This window comes from Puma concolor, chromosome B3 (assembly GCF_028749965.1).
Source record: "Puma concolor isolate L17-30 chromosome B3, mPumCon1.1.hap2, whole genome shotgun sequence".
Lineage (NCBI taxonomy): Eukaryota > Metazoa > Chordata > Mammalia > Carnivora > Felidae > Puma > Puma concolor.
This window is the reverse complement of record NC_141672.1, coordinates 77,106,569-77,131,060: the sequence shown is the minus strand read 5'-3', so window position 1 is coordinate 77,131,060 and position 24,492 is coordinate 77,106,569. Positions and strand designations below refer to the sequence as shown.

Genomic DNA, 24,492 nt, shown 5'->3' with positions numbered 1-24,492 from the left:
CTTAGGGTTTTACCCTTCCCACCAGCCTCTTCCCAGAAAGGGGTGGGAGGGGAAGGTGAGGTCCTTACAATTGAGTCCCACATCATGGTAGGTGAGTATCGCTGGGCGTTTGGGTTTGGGGGTGCCATAGACAGTAAAAGTGACAGAGCCATAAGGTGTCTCCACAGAGTGAGTCTGCAGAAAAACAGGTCACCATCAGGAGGAGTCAGGCTGAGAGGAAAAAGAGGCAAGAGAAGGACGCCCACAAAAGTCAAAGTCAAAAGTCGGGGAGTTGAGGTATGGGAGGGGCAAAGTGAGGAGACAGGAACAAAGATTTAGAAATAGGATCAGCAAGACTTTGGTTCAGGTAAATAAAACAGTGGAAGATGATTCAGAGGGTGGAAAAGAATCCTAAAAGTTGGGAGAGCACCAAGGAACTCTGAGGAGGAGGAAAAAGGAAGGAAAGGGAGAGATGGGAAAGGGAAAGCACTGGAATGAAAGGGAGCAGAGAGGGGAGAAAGAGCCAGGTAGCAGTCCTCTCCCTACTGGGAGACAGGAGAACCCCTCCTCCCACCCTGGGACTACTCCCAAGCTGTTACCTGTCCCTGGTCCAGGAGGATTCCGGCAGCTAACTCAGCCTCCTGGAGAGACACACACGGACAGACACACGCAGACACACACAGCCATGTAGAGTCATAGATGGAGAGACAGGCACAGATAAAGAAAGGCAAAGAGACCAACCGAGACGAAAGACAGAAAGAGATGACAAAAAGAGACATGGAGAGGATGAAGGTTAGTGCAGTGAGAGGACAAAGGCCTGACTCCCATTGTGGTGTATGGGGGAGAGACATGGGTACAGGTGGAGAAAACAGGGGTGTGGGTTAGAAAGAGATCATGGATTTGGGAAGGCAGGAGGCGAGGGGGATGCCCGCAGGCCTGGACTTCGGGCCTGGGAGTCGGAGGGTCTCTATTGACCTTGGCCACCTCGGGCGTCTGCCCTGGCAACAGCGGCTTCTCCTCTGTGATCTGCACCTCCTGCAGCTCCGCCATGGTGGCCTGGTAGGATGAAGAAACACCAAAACTGGGGAGGTTGCCTCCACCCCTGCACATCTCATACACCTGGCTCCCTCTCTCAGCCCAGGACAGTGTAGGGTGCAGAGGGCCCTAGGAGAGGGAGCACACATCAAGCCTTTCTCGCCCCCAGCTCCATGTCCAGGCTGCTGGAAAGGCAGGCTAGTGGCAGAGGACTCAGGATACCACTTCTCTTCAGACTCGCCATCCCTCTGGCTATCCCTCAACACCCACACCTCCAGACCCCCCTCTCCTGTCATGCATAGAAATACCAGGGTGGGGCAGGAGTGTTGCTCGGGTTTCCCATGCTATATTTAGGGGCCACCCCACACTCCCAGAGTAGGTAGGGATGAAACTCATGGCTCAGTGACTGGGTACGCCAATGATACTAAGGAACAGAGTAGTGAGAGTTCATAATTAACTGTGACCTTCAACTAAACATCAAGGTCAGCAGCTCAAAGGGAAAGGGGTTAAAAATGACCCAAGTACCAAGACCAAGAGGGTGAGAGAGAAAAAAAGAAAAGAAGAACAAGGGACACCTGTATCCAACTGACCCAATGCTTCCCTTCCTTCCAAGACTCTCCCTCCCTCCCCATTGTGAATAAATTAGCATACATTCAACATTAGTGGGGCTGGTGAGGAGCAGAACACCTGTGCAGCCTGGGGGTGGGGTCACTTACTGGGCTCCTATTGGCTGGATGCAGTGGGGTCAGGGGTCAGGGTTCTCTCCCCTCCTGGCTCAGGGGTCTGAGAAAACAAGGCAATGAGGTGAATGACACGGGAGACAGACCCTGGGTCTTTTAGGGACAGAAAGCCTCAGCCAAGATCTGGACTACCTGGGTCACCCACCCTCCCCAGGTCACTAACCCTCCCTAATCTGTACCCCTGAGTCCAATGAACATGTCTTCTCTAGGCTTCAGCTAGAATCAATACAGGCTGGAGGGGCCTGCGGGGCAACACGGAGAGCAGGTATCAGCCCAGGCTGGGGGAGGAGAGAAGGAAGTGCTGATGTGGAGGAAAGAGCGTGGCTTGTGTCGGAACCTCTGGATTCTAGTCCCGGCTCTGTAGCTGAGGGTGTGACCTTGGCCCACTCAGTTACTTCTCTTGGCTTCAATTTCCTATTTGCAAACTGCAAGTGGGGACTAGGGGATCCTCAAGATTTTTGACAGCTCTCAAGTGAGATGAGGGTAGCTGAGCATGACTGTTTCGCACTTAAACGTTTAAAAAGGAAATTTAAAAAGCCTCGTGCCTTCGAGTCTCTCCTCCACCCAGTCTCGGTGTGGGTGCCCCGAGCGGAGAAGGGAAGGGAGGGCGGCCCCACAGTCTCCTCCCAGCACCCCCCCCCGCCCCTCCCGCCCCGACGACCCGCAAGGGCCAAGCGCCAGCTGGGAAGGGATGGGTAGGAAGGATGGGACTAACCCGGACCTGCACCCGTCCGCACCTACGCTGCTCGCCCGCGTGGGGACCGACACTCTAGCGCGGCCGGCGCGGAGCGCCCGGGACCCTGGACACAACCTCGCGCACGCCCCAAACACGCCCTGCCGCTCGCGGAGCCTCCGCCTTTGTGCGCCGCAGCGCAGCGCCCCCTCCTTGCGGGCCCCTTCCCCCGAGCGGTAGGCTCCGAGGGAAAGGGATCAAACCGCCCACCGGCCCGACTGGCGCCATCCAGGCCCTGCGGCCCCTCGCCCGCCCCTCCCCCTACCTGCTGCCGCCGCGGCCGCTTCCACCTTCACTTGCCTTTGACTCTCCGGCCCGCCCGGCTCGGGCTCCCCACAGACCCGCCCCCGGCCCGCCCCAGCCCGCCCACGGGCCGACAGATCCCTGCAGATCCGCCCCAGACCCCCAGTAAACACGCCCCCCCCTTTATCCCGCCCCAGGCTGTCTGCCGCTCAGGGAGGGGCTGGGCTGGCGACCCAAGGGGTACCCTAAAGGAAGCAAACTGCTGGGTGCTTCCGCGTTCTGCTCGCGCTCCCCACGACATCCCCCCCGCAACCCAGCGGTTGTGGGGTGTGCGGGGATCCCTTAGTCCTGCAGGGGATCCTCACGCCTGCCCTCCACACAGCCCCCACCCGTGACCTGGATCTGCCTATCGCACTGTGGTTCCTTCCTTCGCCCCCAGACCCAGTATGAGGACGGGTAGGGGGGGAAACGAACCCAGGGTGCTGACACCCCACGATTTCGACTCCGCTTGCCCGTAAACACAGAGCTAGGTTAAGGAAGGAGGAGGTGGGCGGGGATCGCCGCAGAGGAGGCGAGGGTCTCGCCCGCTGGGAGGGGCAGGTGTGCTAGCACCGACGGGTGGGGGTGGGGGTCGTCGAGGGCGCAGGAGTTTCAACTTCGGGGTGCCCAGGGTCCTGGTACCTCCTCTCTGTGCTGCGTCCCGACGCCAGCTCTCGGCTGCTGAGAAGTTGGAAAACAAGGCGGGGAGGGGGGGCGGGGAATGCGGGGGGCCGCTATAAATAGAGGGAGATCGCAGGAGGGGGGGCGAGGATGGCCAACGGGGACTCCCGGGTCAAGGCCCCAAGGGGGGACGGAGGAGGGGCCAGGGACCCCCAGGGGCTCTGACTCTAGGGTAAACAGGCGTGGGGGCGGAGTTAACTCTGCGGGGGTGGAGTAGGGGCTTGGGGAGGACGCTGTGTCCCGGGCTGGAACCCAAGAGACCCTGTGGCTTCGGCGGTAACCCCTCCTAGTCCGGCCCAGAGGAGGAGGGTGAGACAGGCTCGGCCCGGCTGTATCTCAGTGCCCAGGCGGTGTTTTCTCAGAGACTGCTGCGTGTCGCTTTCGGGGCCTGGGATGGGTTTGCGGTCTTAGACTGCTCACTAGCCCTATCCGACCCCCACCCTAGATGCACCCTCCCTGTGCCCCTAGAGGAAGGCCACCTGGAATGGGATAGTTGGGTGGCCGAGGGGTTCCTAAGTTGTCTTAGACAAAAGGAAACCAGATTGAATTCCTCCCCACCTGCACCCTTCCAGCGCCCCCACCCCCACCCCACCAGGGTTCCCACCCCATCTTCCTTCAGCCTGGCTCCTGAGTTACCATTTCGGGGGCTGGGCGGCAGGCCAGTTGGGAACAATGGCCAATGGAAGTGGAGCTGCCAACCGCAACACCAGCACAAGCTGCCCCCCCCCAAGACCCCCAAATTGCCCTCCCCCCTCCTGCCTGGGAACCACCCCCCCACCCCCCTCACCACCCACAACCCCCTCCCATCCAAGGAACATCAATGCCCCTTTCATCCCCACTTGGCAGGGTCTATTGGAAAGAAGGAGGGGCCAAGAGGGAGGAGGTGACCCAGAGTAGGAGAACTGGTCAGGATCAAACCCCGGGTCTCAACAACCTCATATCTAAAGGACCCCCGAACCTTCTCCCAATTTGGAACATCGAAGTTTTCCTCATTTCCCTCCCCCCACCCTCTTCATAACTGTTTCCCTCAGAAACTGGCCCAGAGGCTGGGCACCCTGGCAGCTTGCCTAGTCCCCTCTCCCCTCTGGACGCCAGTTTAACACTCTCCTGGACAAGGAAAAGCTTGCAAGCCTTAGGATCATAGACAGAGCTGTGTAGGGCAGGAGAGAGGTCTTACCAGCCCCCCAGGAGCTGGGGAAGAAAGAATGCCTAGAGCTTCCGCCTGCAGTGTTCTCTGATGTGTATAAAGTAGTCTTACTTGGAGTGGGGGAGGGAAGGACCTGGAGGTTCCAGCATCTAAATTCGTCTCTGGGTCAGGATGACTCAGGGGGAACCTGATAAGGGGCCTACGCAGGGGCGTGGGGCGGGCAGGAGGTGGGAAATTTCCACTGGGATCTGTTTGCTTCCGAGGCCTAGGGGTCTCAGCTCCTGCAGGCAGAAATGAGGCTGGTTCTGCCCTAAGGTAGGGTTCCCTTTGTCAGGGTAGGTCCCAGCCCAGCCATAAGTCGCCCAACCAGGGTAATCTCTAACTCCCTTCTCTTGGGCCAGAAGCAGCTTCAAACTGTACTTTCAGTTAAGCAACAGTTTTGCGAGCCTGCTGTGTGCCAGCCACTGTATAGATGCAATTCAAAGAAGTGTGAAGGGTGGTCATATCCGTTCTGGAAGCATATGATGAAGTAGGTGGGAGAGGGAATAAAGACAGAAAGTTAAGAAAAATGAGGTCTATAGAAGTTTAATTGTTTAGACAAAAAATCCTGTGCCAAGTGTTTCCCATTCTTCTCAAGTGGGAGATGAGAGATTTCCATTCCCGCTTGATGGTTTTAGTATCCCTTGACGGAGACAAACCATGAATTCAACAATACTTTTAAATAAGGTTGTTTTTTTAAGATTTTATTTTTAAGTACCCTCTACACCGAATGTGGGATTCAAACTACAAAGAACTTACAACCCCAACATCAAGAGTCACATGCGTGCTGCATAGACCAAGCCAGTCAGGCTCCGCCGTTTGTACGGAATTCTGATATTTCTAAAACCTATGTATGTAGTAATATCTACATGTGCAAAGCGTGCTATTTATTCAGTTGACAATATTTTCTGTACATATAAATCCCAGGGTCCCTTGCAATAAATCAGAAATCCTCTCCCCAGGAGACTGCAGCCCACAGACTAAGAACCATTATTTTGCTATAATTCAGAGGAAAAGGGTTTTTGTTGTTGTTTCCTAGAGTGTACCACCCATGAGGAGTACAACCACAGGGTATTTGAGTGGGAGAAAGGAACGTTCTATCCAGGAAGAAAGGAGTAAGAGGGAAAGCTTGGGAGAAGAAATACACAAGTTACTCGGAAGAATTGAATAGTAGCTAGTAGGTGCAAGGTACTTCCCATATATCATCCCACAATACTATAAGGTAAGTTTTATTGTTACACAGTACAGGTGAGGAACCACAGCTCAGACATTTCTGAAACAGAAGCTTTAGTGATTTGCCCAAGGCCAACCAACCAGTGCTGTAAATGACAAATCTAGGACTCAAATCCCCACCCAGATTCATCCCACTCCAAGGCTATTCTCTTTCAACCATGAGGTAGCTAGCCTCTAAAGTCATTATGGCCCCCAGAGGAAGAATAATATTGATGAGAGGTAGGTGATGTTTGATAAAAGCATGGGCCAAGTGTGAAAGTCCTTGACAGTTTTTTTTGTTTTGTTTTGTTTTGTTTTTTTTTTTTTTGTCTTGTCACTGAAGATCCTTAGAGCATTCTTGAGCAGGATTAATGGATAAAAAATAGTTTTGTGGGGGTGCCTGGGTGGCTCAGTCAGTTAAGAGTCTGACTTCAGCTCAGGTCATGATCTCACAGTTTGTGAGTTCAAGTCCCATGTCGGGCTCTGTGCTGACAGCTCAGACTCTGGAGCCTGCTTTAGATTCTGTGTCTCTCTCTCTCTCTCTCTGCCCCTCCCCACCTCTCAAAAAATGAACATTAAAAAAACATTAAAGTTCCTACTGAGGTTGGTGTGTCAGAGCCACTGGGATTCTCCATGTTGGTCACTAACTTGGACTTGAGACTAGAAAGGAGGGCACTGCTGGACTGATGCCAACCTGTTTCCATTAACCCCTTCCCTGGGCTCCTCTCAGCACTGTGGGACAGACCATAAACCAATCTGACCAGGACCCAGAGGACTGGGTCAGGCTGGGGGGAATGATGAGGGAAGTTTGATCAGCTGGAAAGATCAGAAGGGTGGCAACTTGCTCAATGCAAAGTGGGGAAATGAAGGACCCCTCTCCCAAGACTCAGGCTGTAGCTTCAAGCTGATGTCACATAAACACTGCTGAGGTCATAGAAGCTTCCCTCTCCTCCCCTGTTTCCCCATTGCTACATAGTCTCCCCAACCAGCTGGCTCCCACATATCTGCACACACTGATAAACAAAGGCTGAGAAGAGGCAGACACCATCCGGCTACTCTCAGGTGCACAAAAGTGGTGAAGACATAGGTGGTAGTGGTGATTATTCAGTATGTAGGATCCATACTAGTATCCCTGGTGCTGGGAACAGTAGGGGGGATGGAAGCGATGGGGGGAAAGGAAAGAGAAGAACAGGGAGGAGGGACTTTGTTCCTGTTGCTGATTCTTATTTTGTTGACTAACACCCATCCTCATTACTCCTCAGTCGTCCCTTCCCCTCCTCCCTCACCCCCAAGTCTTCCTCCCTGCGGCCCTCCCCCACCTCCAGTTGATCATGGCATCAGAAGCAGGGAAAACGTTCCAGCGGTTTGCTGTCTTTGGAGAATCATCAAGCAGTGGCACTGAAATGAGCAATAAGAACTTCTCCAAGCTATGCAAAGACTGTGGCATCATGGATGGCAAGATAGTCACCTCCACTGATGTGGACATCGTATTCAGCAAAGTCAAGTAAGGGGCCAGAGATGGGGGCCAGGCACACAAGGCAGTGGGACCTAGAAAGGTTCATGTGGGAGGACACAATAATGGGTCTACTGAGCACCTGCTGGGTACCTGGTCCTGTGCTGTTCCCTGTCCCAGGACCCTCAGTGTCAAGAGACCAAATCTCAGTCAGGGAAGGGTTGGGCCTTGGAAGGTTATGAATTCATGTTCCAAAGTTCCTGGATTTCTGTCTGACTGACCAGAGCCAAGAATGCCCGAACCATCACATTTCAGCAGTTCCAGGAAGCAATGAAGGAGCTGGGCCAGAAACGATTCAAAGACAAGAAGCCAGATGAAGCTCTGGAGAACATTTATAAACTCATGGAAGGCAAGGATCCAGCTACCACTGGTGTTACTGTGAGTGACATTCTTCATCCCTAACCCTTGACTCTACTTCTCTAAATCCCTGCTGCTCCTATCTCCCTTCCCCCTTCCAATGTCCCTAACCTCTGTCATTAGTAATACTGTAGGGAGACAAGGCAGAAAGTCTCTGGGGGCACTGTTGGGATTGGAACAGACTTTAGAGATCATCTAGTAATTTCAGGGATGAAGAGACTGTGGCTGAGAGAAGGGTCCACATCTACTTTAATAATAAAGTTAAGCCTTGCTTCCAAGTGTCCAGTGGGCTCTGGGGGAACACTGAGTGCAAAGGACTTGGTATCTGATCCCCACTCCTCCTCCCACTCTTGTATAAGATGTAATATCTGCCCTCCTGCCTCCCACCCACCGTCTGTTCTCTATTTGTCCCCTCTCTGTTTATGTTTATTTAATTTTGAAAGAGAGAGAGAGAGAGTATGATAGGGGAGGGGCACAGAGAGAGGGAGATACAGAATCCAAAGCAGGCTCCAGGCTCTGAGCTCTCAGCACAGACTCCAATGCAGGGCTCTAACTCACAAACCGGTGAGATCATGACCTGAGCCAAAATAGGATGCTTAATGGACTGAGCCACCCAGGTGCCCCCTGTCCCCTCTCTATTTAAAGCCCCTTCTATTCTAGGTTTCAAATAGGGCCCTCCCACTTGGAGGGACCTTGCATATTGGGTCTGGGGTTGAAGTCCTCTGGCTGCCACCTGGTCAAAATAGCTCCTCTGGAAGCAGAAAACTCCACACACACCCCATTCATTCCCAGACACCAGACTCCTCCACCCTCGTGAGTGGATGGCTCTTGCCACGTTCCTACCCATGGCTGCATCTGGGCCCTAAAGAAAGCAGCCCCATGCCAACAGTAGAATAGAGCACTGGGTCCTAGCAGAACCAAAGTCCATCTTTAGAGAAGGGGTGTGACAGCAAAGGGGAAGAGAGAAGGATCAGACCCATCATCCTCTGGCTTGCAGAAGGCAACAACAGTGGGTGGAGTGAGCCGGCTGACGGACACCAGCAAGTACACCGGCACCCACAAGGAGCGCTTTGACGAGAGTGGCAAAGGCAAAGGCATCGCAGGACGGGAAGAGATGACCGACAAGTCAGGCTATGTGAGTGGCTACAAGGGTGCTGGCACCTATGATAAGAAGAGCAGCAAATGAGAAGTAGCCTCAACAACTAGGGTCAGTTAGTCCTCGACCCAGCATCTTACACACCACGGAGGAGCGTAGGGAACAATAAACATCTGTGTGTGCATCAGCCAATGAGCTCTGTCTTTCCTTCAGAGAGAGGGATAGATAGACCCACTGGTGCAGAGAGAGAGAAGAGAAGACCCCAGGAGTCAGGGTTTTGAGTTCTGCACCCTTTCTCTAGTTAACCTCATGCCTCCCAGCCCTAGGTTAGCATTCCCCTCTACAACTGCATCTAAGAACAGAGCTGAGGAATGAATATATTTGGGGATAAGAGATAAACCAGATGCGGAGGCAAAAGCATTTGCTCCTTGCACTCATACATTTCTGGTATCCACCCTTCTTATCTCCCAAAGGGAAGTGGCAATTCCCGATTGGACCTAGTATGACCCAGACACCACTTGTTAGACCCCTCCCTGTCCCTCCACCTCCCTCCCCTGTTGTAGCCCAGGTGGTGTTGGAGACATGGAACAGAAAATCCCACTGACTGCTAAGGGTAGCCCAGGAAGATGGCCAGAGGTGAGTGCCTCCAGGACTCCCAGAGCAGGAGTGCTTGTGTGCCGAAGAAAAAGGAATGAAATCAGAATGGCTTCAGATATATTTCTATATTTTTATTTTGGAATGATTATAGATTCACAGGAAGATTGCAAAAATAGTACAGAGGGGTCCAACATACCCTTCACCCAGTTTCATCCAGTGGTTATATCTTCTATAACTCAAGGTGTGGTTTTAAAACCTTCTGTGACCACAGCGAGGCTCACCTCACACCTGTCTTGTCAGTGGCAGATCCTGTAACCGGAGGGGGGGCAGGTTGTCAGGAAGAGCTTTGGGAAGGAAAGGGATGCAGTCATCTTGGGGGTAACAGGTCAGAGAAGATCATTTGAAACTCCAGTGAGCCACAGTGAGAAGAATGGAAGGAAAAGAAGTCAGAGAGAGGAATACAGGGAGACTAAAGGAGGGGAGTGTAGGGGAGAAACTACCCTGGGCTCTGTGGTAGAAGGAGAAAAGAAAGAACAGGTTACATGGAGAGAAGAGCAATGATTTCGTAGAGAGGAACAGACTGGGGACTGAGGGGCATTCTGGAGAAGTGAGGCTAGAAACACTCTAAGGGTCTTGGGGAGGACCTCTAGCTAGAGGTACCTACCATGTAGGTGAGTGAGTGGAGAGAATCATAAGGGAGATGGGGACAGCTGAGGAGAGAAGGGTAGTGGGGATGGGGAGTTGAGACATGGAGCTGGGTGCCTGTTGTCATGGTGTGAGCTGAGGCTCTGGGCCTCCATCCAGGATTCAGGATCTGGCCCAGTGGAAGGACAGTCACTGCCAACTGGACACAGTCAGCTTCTTGGGTGGGTAAGGCTGTCTGTGGGAGAAGGAAGATGACGGGGGAAGAGAGGAGGTAAACAAGTTGGAAAGGGTCTACAAGGCAGTATGAATTTGCATGGTGACTGAAGCTCTGGACATTTGTCCTACTTCCCTGGTCTCTTGGGAGGGGGCCCTGCCTGCCTTTGAAGTCAGGGAGGAAGCCTTGTATCAGAAATCAGAGGTTTGGGAATGGGAACAGGCTGGTGAATGGTGGCAGTAGGGGGTAGTTCAAATCGAAAGCCTCCCTTTCCTAGTAGACACCAATGATATCTATCGGTTCCGCATCACGCTTTCCGGAACAGAGCAGGTAGAGCCTTTGGTTGGTTAGGGTGCTGTTGTAGTGGCAGCTGGTGGGCGGCTGATTAGGGGCCAGAGAACAGATCGTGATGGGGAAGGAGTCCTCTGTGAATGTACAGTATTCGTTGTAATTCTCACAGAAACTCTCACTGTACTTGCAGAACTTCTGGACTTCTCTCCAGGGGGCATGCACCATATAATGGATTTGCGGGCAATACCAGCTCTTCTGCTTTCTGCCCCTTACATAGGCCATGAGACCATTACAGTAGCCCTGGAAACCCTTTGGGTAGTGCACCCTGGGATAATCGACGTGTAGCATGTGGAAGTCCTTGATGGCAATCTGCATCTCGATGTCCACAACCAGAGCTGGCCCGAAAGCAAGCTGGAGAAACACAAGCCGGGCCACAGCTACTGCCATTCCTCCTGCTGGTAGAGTTAAGGTGGTTGGAGGCAGAGGTGGGCCTAGAGTGGCTGTCTGCCCCTTCCCACAGTCTCCAGCGTCCCCGCAGCCTTCCCCTATACCCTAAGAGCTGTACTGTATTTCAAATATCACCTAGCCCAAGTCCTCATGCCCCAGAGAGAGGAGACACTTGCTGGTTATCCACCTTATATTAGCCATTCCCCCCACTCCCTTGGTCCACCTCGGGGTCTCAGCCTCAGCCAGTCCATGAGCTGTAACACTTACAGAAGAAGAGGTCCAACTGGTCCTTGGGCGAGTGACTCTTCCCAATCATCCCTGGCTCTGGTCAACCTTTCTGGTAAAAAAAAATGCAAAGGGGGCAGAAGGAACAGGCTGAAGCACAATTCTCTGACTGCTCTGGAGAAAGGGCAGGAGCTGGAAGACCAGTGGGACAGGAGCAGGAATTCTTGTCTGGAGCCAAAGACAGCCCAAAGGTGAGAAGAGGCCAGAAATTTCTAGATAAAGACCAGTCTGGGAGGAGGGCACGTCCCCTAAGTTTGAAGAGCCCCTGGACTGAGGGGGTTGGGTGGGTGGGAGGATAGGGACGTTGCTGTCTGGTCCCCTCCTTTCTGCTGTCATCGGAACACTTAGTTCCAGCTCCCTGCCAAAAGGCCCTACGTTCTTGGGCTTTCTTTGATGTTTTCTCTGGTCCATAGATCCCTCTTTGCGGAAAGGTAAGGAGGAAAACACTGTTGTGTTTCTGAGGAACAAGGTGCTGCTTGTTCCTAACCCTCAGAGAACAGAGGGTCTGCCACTCATCCCACTCACCGTGGCCCAGGAGGCCACACGTGCACTCAAGGGCCTCCCTCTAGAGTGCTGGGTTGAGAATCAGAGACCTCGTTGTGGACTCCCCACAGTCCCCATCATCACCTTCCCACCAGTCACAATCACACTGTCACACCAACTCCCTCACCTGTAACTTCAGGCCCTGTCAGAGTCAGAGCACTCCTGAAAACTGAAGCACACTGACCCTGAAGCCTCAGGCTTGTCAAGTTGGGTTACACAGGTTGAGTTGGACTTGAGGAAGTATGGGCCATCTGAGTCCAGAGAATCAGACTCTCAATGTAGCTTGTCATGCTGGGAAAGGGCCGGACTCCTCTTTTCGTCAATACCTGCCCCTTCATCAGAACTAAAGAGTTAGCCCTCTAGAGCCTGCCAGCCACTGTCCTTGACTTCCACATGCCTCTCAGCCTTGCCTCCCTGTAGGATGTTGTCTGGGTTGTGGGCCTCCTAGTAGGAAGAATGGGATGGAGGAGTCAGAACACAGACCCCTGAGTGTTCCAAGGCCAATGGGTAATTTGGGGGTGGTGCAGAGTACTGGAGGTATCGGGGTACTGGCATTGTTTGTTCATGTTCCCCCTAGCCTTGCTCTTCCTGGAAGCATGAACTGAAGTCCAAAACTGAACCCATCCTCCCCACAACTTGCTTCTCCTCCTGTATTGTCTGTCTCTGTTTCCTCTGTTACAGGTGATCCTAGACCCCTCATTCTCCCTGACCCCACCTGTGGTTGCAAGGTGGGTAAGAGCAAGGCTTTTGAGTAAAACAGACCAGAAATCCTGGCTGAATCCTTGCTTTGCTGCTTACAGGCTGTGTATCTCCAATCTAAGTTTGCTATAACACTATCAGCTTCAATTTTTCATCTACTAATAGGGGTAATACTTTATATACCTCACGGCAGTATTAGAATTCATTAAGATGTATATCAAGAGCTTGTAGCTCAGTGCCTGGCACATGGTGAGTACTTAATATGAGCATGAGCCCATCAGTCCCACAGTCCTGACAGTCTTATCTAAGACTAAGAACCTGTCCCTTCCATCCCTATCTCTGCCCCTCCTCAGGCTCCCCCCTTTCCTGGACACCACATGCTCTCCATCTCCAGTAAGGCTCTGCGTCTCATAGGACAGACAGAAGGCTCTCCATGACCTGACCCCTGCGATGTCTCCAACTGCATACCCATCCCCATCTGTTTCCCCCTTTGTGTCACCCTCCACCTCCTTGTCCTTGTTCATGCCGCCTCCTTTACCCCTGATACTGTTCCTCTCCTCCTCCCACTCTTGCCCCCATCACCTCCACTGAGCTAGCTCACGTGAAGACTCAACCCAGAGATCCTGTTTAAGAAGCCTCTGCTTGGAAGACCTCCCCAGGGAAGTGTGCACAGCCAAGCGAGTGAAGGAAAAGCCTACACGGGCAGGTGCCTTGCCTGTATCCTTCAGTCTGGGTCTACAAGCCAGCACCAAGTGGGAGCCATGCAGGGTGGCTCCTGAGACTGGCTGACTCATATCTTTGTTGTGAGGAAGTCTGCTGCTGTGGTCCCCACCTCAAAGCATGCCTCCTCTTCCCTATTTGCTCAAGGCTGCAGCTTCCCTGAGAAGAGGAAAGGGCTTGTCATGGCCCTTGGTCGTCGTCTTCCTTCATTCATTACCCACCTATCACCACTCACCTCTGCACACACAGTTACAGAAATGCAACAGCACATTGTAGAGGAGAGACTTCGGTACCTGATATAGATAACCTACGGAATTTCTGCCTCCTCATCTATAAAATGAGACTAATACCTTTCTTGCCTCATAAGACTACAAGAATAAAGTGAGATGGTCATCATGAACATGACTTTCAACCATTACACAGTGTATAAACAATTATAACTGGATATTATCTCCTAGGTTCTACACCAACTCACTTTTTTCCCCAACTCCATATTGGCAAAGCTCCTTATATTCCCCAAATGATCCAAGTGACCTCCCCCCATCCCCGCTCTGCCAGTGTAGAGCCCCCTCTGACACCTGACTTAAGCTTCATCTTCATGAAGCTTTCTATTATTAGTCAGGCCCTGTGTGGATTACCTTAAGATTTTTTGAACTTAGTTTTTAGTTGTTAAATACCCTCTGAAAAGCAGTATGACAAACATTGGGGCAATACAAAGGTAAATAAAACAGCTCCAGCCCAGATTACATTTATAATGCAGCAGGAAAGACACACATATAAGCATATGTTACAAAGGCCTCGGAAAGGGGGTGAATGTATGATGGGCCTTCAGGTTCCAGACTGTAGTTCTAGAGGCCCGGTCTTTAAAATCCTGTCCTCGAGGTGCTGATCCATAGCCCTGCTGCTTCCACGCTGACATCCTTGTCATGGTTTCATCTGCTCCCTCAGCCTGAGATTTGTGGAATTCATTGCCTCAGTACTCCAGGCTTTACATCCACGAGAATTCCCCTAGAGATGAAGAAACTAAGTTTGAGAGAGAAAGAGTAGTTTGCTCAAGGTCGTATGTCCAATTTAGTAGTTCTCAACGAGGGGAAGGCAATTTGGTCATTTCTGGGGACATGTTTGATCGTCACAACCGGAAGGGGCTACTGGCATCTAGTGGGTAAGAGGCCAGGGGATGCCTCTAAACATCCACGGTTGCACAAGACAGCTCCCACAACAAAGAATTATCAAGATCAAAATGTAAATAGTGCCGAGGTTGAGAAACCCTTGTCTGGGGCACCTGGCTGGCTCAGTCAGAAGAGCATGTGACTCTTGATCTTGGGGTCGTGAATTCAAGACCCACGTTGGGTGTATAGAATACTTTCAAAAAATAAACTTAAAAAAATAGAAAAGAAAACCTTGGTCCAATGAGTGAATCCGATTTTCTAACAATGGCAGAATTACTTATACCTCATATATTGAAAAGGGTCAGTAAATAGGCAGACCTTGGAAATGTTTTTGTTAGATTTTGCTTTCAGTGGTGCTGGGTTTTTCTGCCAGCAAAAGGGGCACTGAGAGTTCACCGTTGAAATAACTTTGAGTCATTTTTCCTGTCAAGGTGACTCTCTGCCTGTAGTCTTCTACACATTCTCTCCTACCTCCTCTCCTTAGTGGTAAGCATTTCTAGAACAGCTGGCTAGAGTGGCAGGTTCAACGGTGATTCCCTGGGATGAGAGGAACCCCAAGATTCTGCCCAAAGTGAGCTCACCACAATCAGTAATGTCACTGTTTGCCCTGTCCACCCAAATTCCTCCAACAAGCAGACCAGGTCATGGGCGCTTCCTGGGTTGTCCTTGAACCCAAAGGGATCACTTCATGCATCTCAACCTCTTGTCATTACTTCACCTCAGCCCCAGGGTTGAAGTCCAGGAGCTGCCTTGTCAGTTCCTCCATCTGCCAACCAATGCTGCAGGTTGCTGGGGGTCCCACGCATGACTGGGGTCATCCAGGGGCTGAATGAATGCCTTCTAACCCAGAGATCAAATCAGTTAAGATCACTTATATGCAAGGCACTAAGCTACACCCTGTGAGAAGTACAAAAGAAGTATAACAGATGGTCCTTGTCTTCTGGAGATTGATAGTCTAAACTGGAGGAAAATGATAAATGTGAAGAAATAACCAATGATTTAAGGCAGAAAAGTACACATCTCGAAGACAGTAACTGTAGGAATTTATTTTTAAATGTTTACTTATTTTTTGAGAGAGTGGGGCGGGCGGGGGGTGGGGGGCAGAGAGAGATGGAGACAGAGGACCCGAAGCAGTCCCCATACTGTCAACGCAGAGCCTGATGCGGGGCTCGAACTCATGAAACTGTGAGCCCGTGACCTGAGCCCAAGTAGGAAGTTCAACTGACTGAGCCACCCAGGTGCCCCTAACTGTAGGAATTTAGAGGTGAGAAAGATCCCTCTGAATTGGGAAGATCAGAGCAAATTTTCTGTGTGAGAGGAGGGTCATCCTGGGACCTTGGGATGCATCTCAAGGAACAGTCAATAATTAAACCGAGATAAAGAAGATTATGACAGGTATGTTTAAGAAAATAGACAAAACCAGCTTGGCTAGAATTGAGGCTCTCGGTGGAAGAGAAGTCAGAGACAAAGTTCGAAAGATGGGTTTGCCAAATTGTGGCAGGCCTTGAATATCAGGCTGCAGAATTTGAATCTTATTCTGCAGATAAAGGGAGAACTGCCAGTGGCTCCCGAGATAGAGTGACCTAATGAGGCCTCTCAACCCCGGAGCAGGTCTCCCTCTCCTACATCCCAGCTTGTCTAAAAGCATTGGTTTGGGAGCTATAAAGATTCCCACCTCTGTCAGTACCGTGCCGCCTCCAGATCCACAGCTGTTCCAGGAAAGGTCATGAGAATTCAAAGACCCAAAGCAAGTCCCGCATCTGACCCTAACTTACTGTTTGTTTCACTTTCCCTGTCTACAGAAATGAGCCCATTACCTTTATTTATCCTATAGGAGCAACAAAATTAGGGTAACAGAACTTGGATCTGCTCCTGCTTGTAGGGAAACTCTCACGGGCTTTCCATCGGTATCCAGAAGCTGTGTGGAACTCCGGAAGGGGGAGAGGCCGGGCTCTGAAGGGTGGGCACCAATCCAGGCCCGGCCCTCCTCCCAGCCAGCTCCCCTCACCCCCTCTCAGCCAGGCGAGAGGAAGTGGCAGCTGTTGTCCTGTGGGGAAGACAGGCAGAGGTCCACCTGGCACTGCTGGGATTTTCAGAGCACCCGCCCCAGTGACTTTAAACACACACACACACACACTCACACACACACACACACACACACACACACACACACACACATATGCAGCAGCATGGCATTAGCCTGGGAGTGGCTGGGCAAAGAGCAGTGGCTGCGGCGATAGAATGAGAAAATAGAGGGTAGCTACCTCATATCCCTGGGGTGAGGTTGCTTGTGTGAGGGGCTTTCTTCACTCCCATCTTCTCCCACTATTTTGTCTTCTTGCTCACCCCTTTCTAATTTTTCTCTTTTCCCTTCTGCCAGACTCTCTGATCAGTCCTTGGCCTGATACCTGACCCTTTTTGTTCTCCCTAATCTTGTCCCCTTTCCTCCATCTTTTTCTCTTGCCCCTTACATGTGGTGTAGGAGAACTGGCAAAATTATCCCACTGACTGCAAAGTGAAGCAGATCTTGGAAGCTGGATACTTTGGGCAAATAAACAAAATCACCTGCCTTCTCCAAATAATTGAGGCAAAGTAGGGGTTTCAGCTTGAATTGTACAGATGGTAGTTTCAACCCTTTAATTTTTGGGTGCAAACCTAAACCTTTACTGTCTCTCCCTTTCGGCCTGAGACACAGTAGGGCCATGTTTTACTTTCATGCAGCACTAAGGTGGCCTTCTGGAGAACCCAGCATAATGGATCTGAAGAGCAAACTAGGATAATTATAATGACAGGAAAACACAAGAGCACAGGGCAGTGCAAGTCGTGGTTTGGAAACATCTCACTCTAGAATAATGAGAAGTGAAGAGTCCTGGCTAGGAATTCAAATGAGCTCTTTCCCACCCCCCTACCTACCCCCCCCCCCCCCCCCACCCCAGGCTGCCTCCAGTCCATGGCTGGACAGGCCTGTGCTGATCCACATTCTGTCCACAGTCTGCTTTAAACCATGAATTTTATTTCCAAACATTTGCATTTCTACAGCAGCAGAGGCATAATTCTCTATCCAGAAGTTCAAACTGCAAAGATTCAGGCACCTTAACAAAGCAGTGAATGCTGTTCCACAGCCAAGGTCTCGCTGAGGGCAGAGCACAGGAGCCAGAGACCTGTGTGAACTTGCTCCTGGTTCTCTGTCGCCATCTAGTGGTGCTTCCCATCTCCAACACCACCTTTTCTTCCAAAAATCATCCTGACCCTCAGCAGGTCACTCCATCTACTAAAATCATGTTCCACCGCCCTCAAAACAAAAACCTCCTCTTCTCGACTTGAAATTCTGACTTCTAGACCAGAACACAAACTTTACAATCAAGAACGTTCACATGGCTTCGCTACAGTTATAATCTACAACAAGGGCCTTTCACTTCCTCTGCTTAGAACACCCCCACCCCCAGGGCCTCCCCAGTGTGTGCCGAGTAAAAGTCAGAATCCTTTACTGGTCTCTGAGGCTTTCCATGATCTGGCCACTGGTCCCTCTCTGACGCATTTTCACCTGCTCTGATCATCCTTCACCTGCTCCAGCCACGCTGGCCTCCTTGCTGTTCCAACACCCAGGCATCTGTCTGCTTTAGGGCCTTTGCAGTGCTGTTCTGTTTGGACGACTGTTCCCCACATAAGCACAAATTCACTTTCTCATCTTCAGGTCTTTGTCCCAACATCGCCTACCTTAATGTCCCTGTTTAAAAATCACTGCCTAACCAAAAGACATGAATAGACATTTTTTCAAAGGAGACGTCCAGATGGCTAACAGACACATGAAAAAATGCTCAACATCACTCATCATCAGGGAAATACAAATCAAAACCACAATGAGATACCACCTTACATCTGTCAGAATGGCTAACATTAACAATTCAGGCAACAATGGATGTTGGCGAGGATGTGGAGAAAGAGGATCTCTTTTGCACTGCTGGTGGGAATGAAAGCTGGTGCAGCCACTCTGGAAAACAGTATGGAGGTTCCTCAAAAAATTAAAAATAGAACTACTCTATGACCCAGAAATTTCACTACTAGATATTTATCCAAAGATACAAAAATGCTGAGCCAAAGGGACACATGCACCCCAATGTTTATAGCAGCACTATCAACAATAGCCAAAGTATGGAAAGAGCCCAAATGTGCATCGACAGATGAATGGATAAAGAAGATGTGGTATATATACAATGTAATATTAGTTGGCGATCAAAAATAATGAAATCCTGCCATTTGCAATAACGTGGATGGAACTAGAGTGTATTATGCTAAGTGAAATAAGTCAGTTTAGTCAGAGAATGACAAACATCTAATTTCACTCATATGTGGAATTTAAGAAACAAAACAGATGAACAAAGGGGAAGGGAAGCAAAAATAAGATAAAAACAGAGAGGGAAGGGTGACTGGGTGGCTCAGGCGGTTAGGTGACCGACTCTTGGGTTTGGCCCAGGTCATCATCTTACGGTTTGTGAGTTCAAGCCCCACATCAGGCTCTGTGCTGGTGGCATGGAGCATGCTTGGGACTCTCTGTCTCCATCTCTCTCTGCCCCTATCCCACTCACGCCATCTCTGTCTCTCTCAAAAATAAAATTAAAAAAAAAAAACAACAAAGAGGGAGACAAACTATAAGAGACTCTTAAATACAGAGAACAAACTGAGGGTTGCTGGAAGGGTTGTGGGAGTGGGGATGGGCTAAATGGGTAAGGGGCATTAAGGAGGACACTTGTTGGGATGAACACTGGGTGTTTATTTAGGTGATGAATCACTAAATTCTATTCTTGAAATCATTATTAAACTATATGTTAACTAACTTGGATTTAGATTATTTAAATATTTAAAAAGAAATACATAAACTTTGCTGAATAAGAAAAAAAAATCACTGCCTACCAACTTCCCTCTTGTTCTACCTTTTTTCTTAGCAATTATCACTTCAAGCAAAGTGTATGTTTATTTTTTACTATCTTTCTCCCAGTGGAATGTAAGCTCCACCACAGGTAGGGATGTTTGTCTCTTTTATTCACTGATCTATGCGCCTCAGCACATAACGCTCAATACATACGTGTTTACTGCGTGGATGAACATGAACTCAGTGTTCTGAGATCAACTACTACTTACAGGTGAATCCTGAAAACAAAACTGTTGTTCATCTCAGTTTCCCGGGCCTTCCCACCCACAGATGGTGATGATTCTATTCCTCAGTGTCTCGGTTCTCCTGAGTGCCCTGTGCCAAGCTCACTAGAGCCCCCAGACCAGTCCACCTCAGGCTTTCCACACAGCTAGAACTACCCCAAGGAACAAGGCCTGCAAGATAAAGGCCTGTGGCAGAATGAGGCAACTGCCACCCCCAACGGCATTTTCAAATTTGGATGATATTTAAATTTTTCAAATTTTAACAAAGTAAGGAGGAAAAGAGTGAGGGATGAAAGGTGTTGGGGGCCTTCTCCAGGTAAAGTCAGGTGGCCCTGCTCAGCATCTGGCACTGAGGGGCCCAGAGGAGTGAGCGACCAGAGAATAGCTGAGTTGGGGTGGTGCTGGGCATCGTGACTGTGATGAATCATCCACTTCCCTGTCTCCTCCATCTCCTCCAAAAGATAAGCAGGAAGTCCTGATGACAAGAAATCATACAAATATTCTAGGCTGTTCTCTCTGCATCTCATCAGGTCAGAGAAAAAGCCATCCTTACCACTGCAGGGACTGGCTCTTCCGGTATCATGAACCAAAGGTGTATATGGGGGATAAATGGCAACTCCCTTGAAATTCGTTTGGGGTTGACACCTGGGTCAGGTGCTTTATTAGAGTCATTAAAACCATGTGGCTGGGGGCCAAATCTATTCTTTGAGCATGAGGTTTGAAGCTTCCTCATTGCCAAACCTGTTTAGGCAGGTACACTAGCTCCATAGGTATCCACTTATTTGGGACTTGTAGGTGGAAAGGCATGAACCTGATTCATTTCCTGATCCAGGATGGCTCCCCAGCCCACCCTCAAACAGAAGCAACATAGCTCAGGCCAGCTCTTAAGGAGTTAAAAGGCAAGTGATCTGAGGCCAGTGGCAGGTAGGGGCAGCCTAAACAGGGGCTAAGCTGGAGCTGCAGAAGCACGGGAACTCAGTGAGGAGGTAAGACCTGTGGAGGGACATCGGTGAGGAGAGAGGACAGAGAAGGGACAGGCTCTGATGAGAGTGAGGGATGAGATAAACGAAGGAAGAAGGGATAAGGACACACACACAGGACAGAGGAGAGTGATGCCAGGATGGAGGCACAGAGTGGGAACACGGGGGCCAGGGGGTGTCATGGAGTAGATGAGACACAGAGCCAATGGATAAGGGCACAAAGAGGATGGGGCTTGAGGGAGAGGAGATAGAACAAAGAGTAGGAGGACAGAATGAGGGAAGACAGGATACAAGGTGAGGGGGATGGGGTCACAGTGGGTGAGAAGGGCACCCAGAGCAGGGAAGAAGGGATGAGACCCCTGGGTGAGGGAAGAAGGAGGCAGTAGTGGAGGGTAACGGTGATGAGATAGAAGGAGCGCATACAGGAAGACTAATTTCTCACCTCTTGTTCTCTATCCCCAGCAAACCCAGCCCTCCGTCCTGACTGTTCCCCTGAGAGAGATGGCAGCAGCCAGAGCAGGATACGGCCCTCTGCTCCTGCTCCTGCTGCTGGGGCTGTGCCTAGCTGAGGTCCCAGTCAGTGCCAAGCCCAGCAACATGACTGCAGCTCAGTGGTTTGCAACTCAGCACGTGCAGCCCAAACCCCAGGGATGCGACACTGCAATGAACAACATCAACAAATACACGAAACGCTGCAAAGACTTCAACACCTTCCTGCATGGATCCTTCTCCAGTGTGGCCACCACCTGTCAGACCCCCACCATAGCCTGCAAGAATGGCCGTAAAAACTGCCACCAGAGCCAAAGGCCTGTGTCTCTGAGCACATGTAAGCTCACCTCGGGGAAGTATCCAAACTGCAAGTACAAAAAGAAGCAACTGGTCGCTTCTTACACTGTAGCCTGTGACGCTCCCCAGGCAGGAGGCTCTGGGAAATTCAAGCTGGTCCCTGTGCACTTGGACTAGGTCCTTTAGGTTTGCAGCCTTCCTCCCTCTTGGGCTGTACCTTAATTCCCTCTCCAGGCCTCTGTGCAAGTCTTTTTTTTTTTAATGTTTATTTATTTTTGAGAGAGAGAGACACTGAGGGGGAGGGGCAGACAGAGAGGGGGACAGAGGATCCAAAGTGGGCTCTGCATTGACAGAGGCGAGCCCAATGCAGAGCTCAAACTCACAAACCTTGAAATCATGACTTGAGCCAAAGGCAGATGCTCAACTGACTGAGCTACCCAGGCACCCCTCTGTGCCACTCTTCATATGTCCAGAAGGTTCTTTTCCTCTCATCTCTTAGGGTCCTTCCTAGCTCTTCTGAGAGGCTGAGGGTGAGCTGAGGTAGACAGGTTGGAGGGCTAAGCTCCAGAAGAGATGGTCTTTCATCTTTTTGTTGCTGTTTTCCCGGAAGCTTACCCTCAAGAGAGGGGTTGAGCAAGCTAAGAGTATGGGTTCCCTGGCCTGTGCCTTGTACATCTCTCCCCTGTCCCCTCTTTTCATGGCAGCATGACAAGAGGGGGAAATAAATGGACAAGGAGGGTATGGGAGTTATGGACAGAGCTGCTCCGGTTCCTAAACCAGGAATCTTCCCCAGATAACGTGGTAGTGACATGGCCTGTGTGTGGAGAGGCAGCTGGGAAGAAAGAAAACAAAGTACCACTTCATATTTATGTAGCATTTTAGGCTTTCATAGTGGAGCCACATGAGTTCCTTGTGAGATAGACTTGAGAGGGATTATGTGCCTTCTTTAGGGCAGGAAATCGAGATTTGAGAAAGTGTAATTCATTAAAAAGCTTGTCAAACTGGTTAGTGGCAGAACCTGGACTTGCACTTAGGACTCCTTATTCTAAATACGGTGTACTTTGTACTTGACCGTTGTGCAGAAATGGAGAGACCTCTACAGGGACTAGAGAACTAGGTAAGAGTTCACCCATATCCCCTGAGAGCTCTCCGAAGAGCCAGTTGTCCTGTGCTGGCTGCAATAAAGGTCACTACGTCTCTAGCCAAGAGCTGTTTATGAGGTGCTCCAGGGATCTTAATCCATTCTCTCTCTGCCTCTCTAACCGGGCTCCCCCTTCTCCAGCCCACTGTTCTTCCGACCCAGCCCCCCCACCCCCCCACCCCGGGCCTGGCTGTGGCTAGATCCCTTTGGCCTGAAGGCATAGGGTCAGGGGAGTGTCCCAGCTTCATTCCCCTGCTCCAGGATCACATTTCCCTTGACCTCAAGGGACTTCCGTGGCCCAGAGCCTGCTGGTCACAAACAGGCTGGTGGGAGCTGCCAGAGCTTCCTTCCTCTGATAATGATCTCTCCTGCCTCGGTGCTTCTCTGGCTCTCCAATCTGGCGGTCTGCCCAGGCCGGAGGGCTTGAGATGTGGAAATGCCATCTCCCTGTCCCCCCAGGTGTAGACACCACTTCTCCCTCTCTAGTGAGCAGAACTGGAGAAGCTGTGGCTTTACACTGGCTCTGTTCTGATAGTGCCCCCCACCCCCCGCCACCACATTGCCTGCAGCCCTCACCATCACCAGCACATTCTCCATTTCAGTCCTAAACTGACTATGCCCATGCCCACCCTACTTCACTGTCCAATTACCTTGTTAGACTTTCCCTTCCCAGCTGGGGAGTCTGTTCCCTACCCGTCCCTCCCCGACACCACCCATGCTCCTGTACTCCTTACCAGAGTCAGAGTCAGTTTTGGAGACGGATAAAATTGGGTGTAAATCTGGGGCGCCTGGGTGGCGCAGTCGGTTAAGCGTCCGACTTCAGCCAGGTCACGATCTCGCGGTCCGTGAGTTCGAGCCCCGCGTCAGGCTCTGGGCTGATGGCTCAGAGCCTGGAGCCTGTTTCCGATTCTGTGTCTCCCTCTCTCTCTGCCCCTCCCCCGTTCATGCTCTGTCTATCTCTGTCCCAAAGAAAATAAATAAACGTTGAAAAAAAAAAAAAATTGGGTGTAAATCTTGGTTGGCTCAGTGTTCCTGGCCAAGTGACCTCGAGCAAACTACTGAACCTCTCTGCAGCTGTGCTTCCATACAGCAAAATGGGAGTGATACCACCTACCCAATAGGATTGCAGGAAAATTTAGAAATGATATTTATGATGCCTTAAGCAGCCCTCAGCCCTGGTAGGCAATTAATAATGACCACTAGTAGTAACAAATAGTTGTCCAGTCAAATCCACGGTGGCAAACATGCTGACGAAGGCAAATGCCCCACTCAACTTTCCTTGAAGGCCTTCTTCTGCTAGAGTGATGTTCATGAGTAGCTAGAGGACAAGTCTGCACAGTCCTGCTGGGTGGGCTGGTGTTTGGAGAGGAGGCGGAGGGAAAGTAGGGAGGGTATGGTCAAAAGAAAGAGCGGAACGTTGAACAATTCAAGCAGAACGTGGGGCACTACGTTGCTGAGTCTTGGAAGTAGAGGTGCACTAAATACACATTGTGGCCAGATTCCAAATTACAAAGTGTAAATCTATATATCCTATGGTCATTATACTCTGCGTTTATCACTTTATTTTTTTAATGTTATTTGTTTTTGAGAGAGAGCACACGCACAAGTGGGGGAGGAGCAGAGAGAGAGGGACAGAGGATCCAAAGTGGGTTCTGTGCTGACAGAGGCAAACCAGATGAGGGACTGGAACTCACCATGAGCCAAACCCTGAGATCATGACCTGAGCCGAAGTCAGATGCTCAACAAACTGAGCCACCCAGGCACCCCATTTATCACTTTAAATAGATGGTTTCAATGAGGTGCATAGAAAGCAAGATACTTGGGGGTATTGACTTTTTCCCTTTTTTTTCACAACTCTTTATATATTCATATAAATATAAATTGTATAAGTTGATATATACCATATATAAATATAAATTATATATATTGATGTTTTTTCTTATGGATATTACGGTTTTGAAGACTTCCTCCTCACAAAATTTTGAAGTGGCTATAATGATGCTTTTA

The 24,492-nt window shown here is 50.5% G+C and overlaps 4 protein-coding genes and 1 long non-coding RNA gene across 13 annotated transcripts in view; 2 read left to right on the top strand and 3 right to left on the bottom strand.

The window, feature by feature from the left end:
* Nucleotides 1–24,492, bottom strand: part of NDRG2 (NDRG family member 2) — an 83,953-nt gene that overhangs the window by 5,689 nt on the left and 53,772 nt on the right. The window contains exons 1-5 of one of the 6 annotated variants that reach the window (XM_086710232.1): nucleotides 4,628–4,668; nucleotides 1,731–1,797; nucleotides 955–1,035; nucleotides 579–620; nucleotides 69–174 (exon numbers count right to left, since the gene is read on the bottom strand). In XM_086710232.1, the coding sequence (XP_086566358.1) occupies nucleotides 69–174; nucleotides 579–620; nucleotides 955–1,029 (223 nt within the window). In that variant the 5' untranslated portion in view covers nucleotides 1,030–1,035; nucleotides 1,731–1,797; nucleotides 4,628–4,668. Of the gene's footprint in view, nucleotides 1–68; nucleotides 175–578; nucleotides 621–954; nucleotides 1,036–1,730; nucleotides 1,798–2,752; nucleotides 2,851–3,411; nucleotides 3,511–4,627; nucleotides 4,669–24,492 lie in introns of those variants that run through there. The other 5 variants (XM_086710231.1, XM_086710230.1, XM_086710234.1 and 2 more) reach the window with 5 other exon arrangements.
* TPPP2 (tubulin polymerization promoting protein family member 2) lies at nucleotides 5,689–9,001 on the top strand. Of its 4 annotated transcripts, none has more exons than XM_086710215.1 (4): nucleotides 5,689–5,858; nucleotides 7,111–7,352; nucleotides 7,586–7,739; nucleotides 8,379–8,666. In XM_086710215.1, exons 2-4 carry the CDS (start codon nucleotides 7,180–7,182, stop codon nucleotides 8,613–8,615), a joined length of 564 nt encoding a protein of 187 aa, XP_086566341.1. In that variant the 5' UTR covers nucleotides 5,689–5,858; nucleotides 7,111–7,179; the 3' UTR covers nucleotides 8,616–8,666. The 4 variants fall into 4 exon arrangements, with proteins under 4 accessions (XP_086566341.1, XP_086566340.1, XP_086566339.1 ...); XM_086710214.1 differs by lacking the exon at nucleotides 5,689–5,858 and adding an exon at nucleotides 6,722–6,955; XM_086710213.1 differs by lacking the exon at nucleotides 5,689–5,858 and adding an exon at nucleotides 6,727–6,910 and having other exon boundaries at nucleotides 8,379–8,662.
* RNASE13 (ribonuclease A family member 13 (inactive)) lies at nucleotides 9,603–11,461 on the bottom strand. Its single transcript, XM_086710216.1, has one exon. It carries the CDS (start codon nucleotides 11,006–11,008, stop codon nucleotides 10,544–10,546), a length of 465 nt encoding a protein of 154 aa, XP_086566342.1. The 5' UTR covers nucleotides 11,009–11,461; the 3' UTR covers nucleotides 9,603–10,543.
* On the bottom strand, nucleotides 13,988–16,439 carry LOC147580117 (uncharacterized). Its single transcript, XR_015251881.1, has 2 exons — nucleotides 16,242–16,439; nucleotides 13,988–14,263 (listed from the first exon to the last, which is right to left on the bottom strand). It is a non-coding gene; the product is annotated as an uncharacterized LOC147580117 (long non-coding RNA).
* LOC112856425 (ribonuclease 7-like) lies at nucleotides 21,018–21,530 on the top strand. The gene is given in 1 exon segment (XM_025919989.2): nucleotides 21,018–21,530. A coding segment is annotated over 1 exon segment (471 nt). The 5' UTR covers nucleotides 21,018–21,059.

Bases quoted from the DNA above. Each gene is read 5' to 3' on its own strand.
- TPPP2 (XM_086710215.1), top strand. From the start codon at position 7,180: ATGGCATCAGAAGCAGGGAAAACGTTCCAGCGGTTTGCTGTCTTTGGA. The intron at 7,353-7,585 runs GTAAGGGGCCAG...CTGACTGACCAG, and splicing joins ATCGTATTCAGCAAAGTCAA to AGCCAAGAATGCCCGAACCA. The intron at 7,740-8,378 runs GTGAGTGACATT...CTTCTATTCTAG, and splicing joins CAGCTACCACTGGTGTTACT to GTTTCAAATAGGGCCCTCCC.
- RNASE13 (XM_086710216.1), bottom strand. From the start codon at position 11,008: ATGGCAGTAGCTGTGGCCCGGCTTGTGTTTCTCCAGCTTGCTTTCGGG.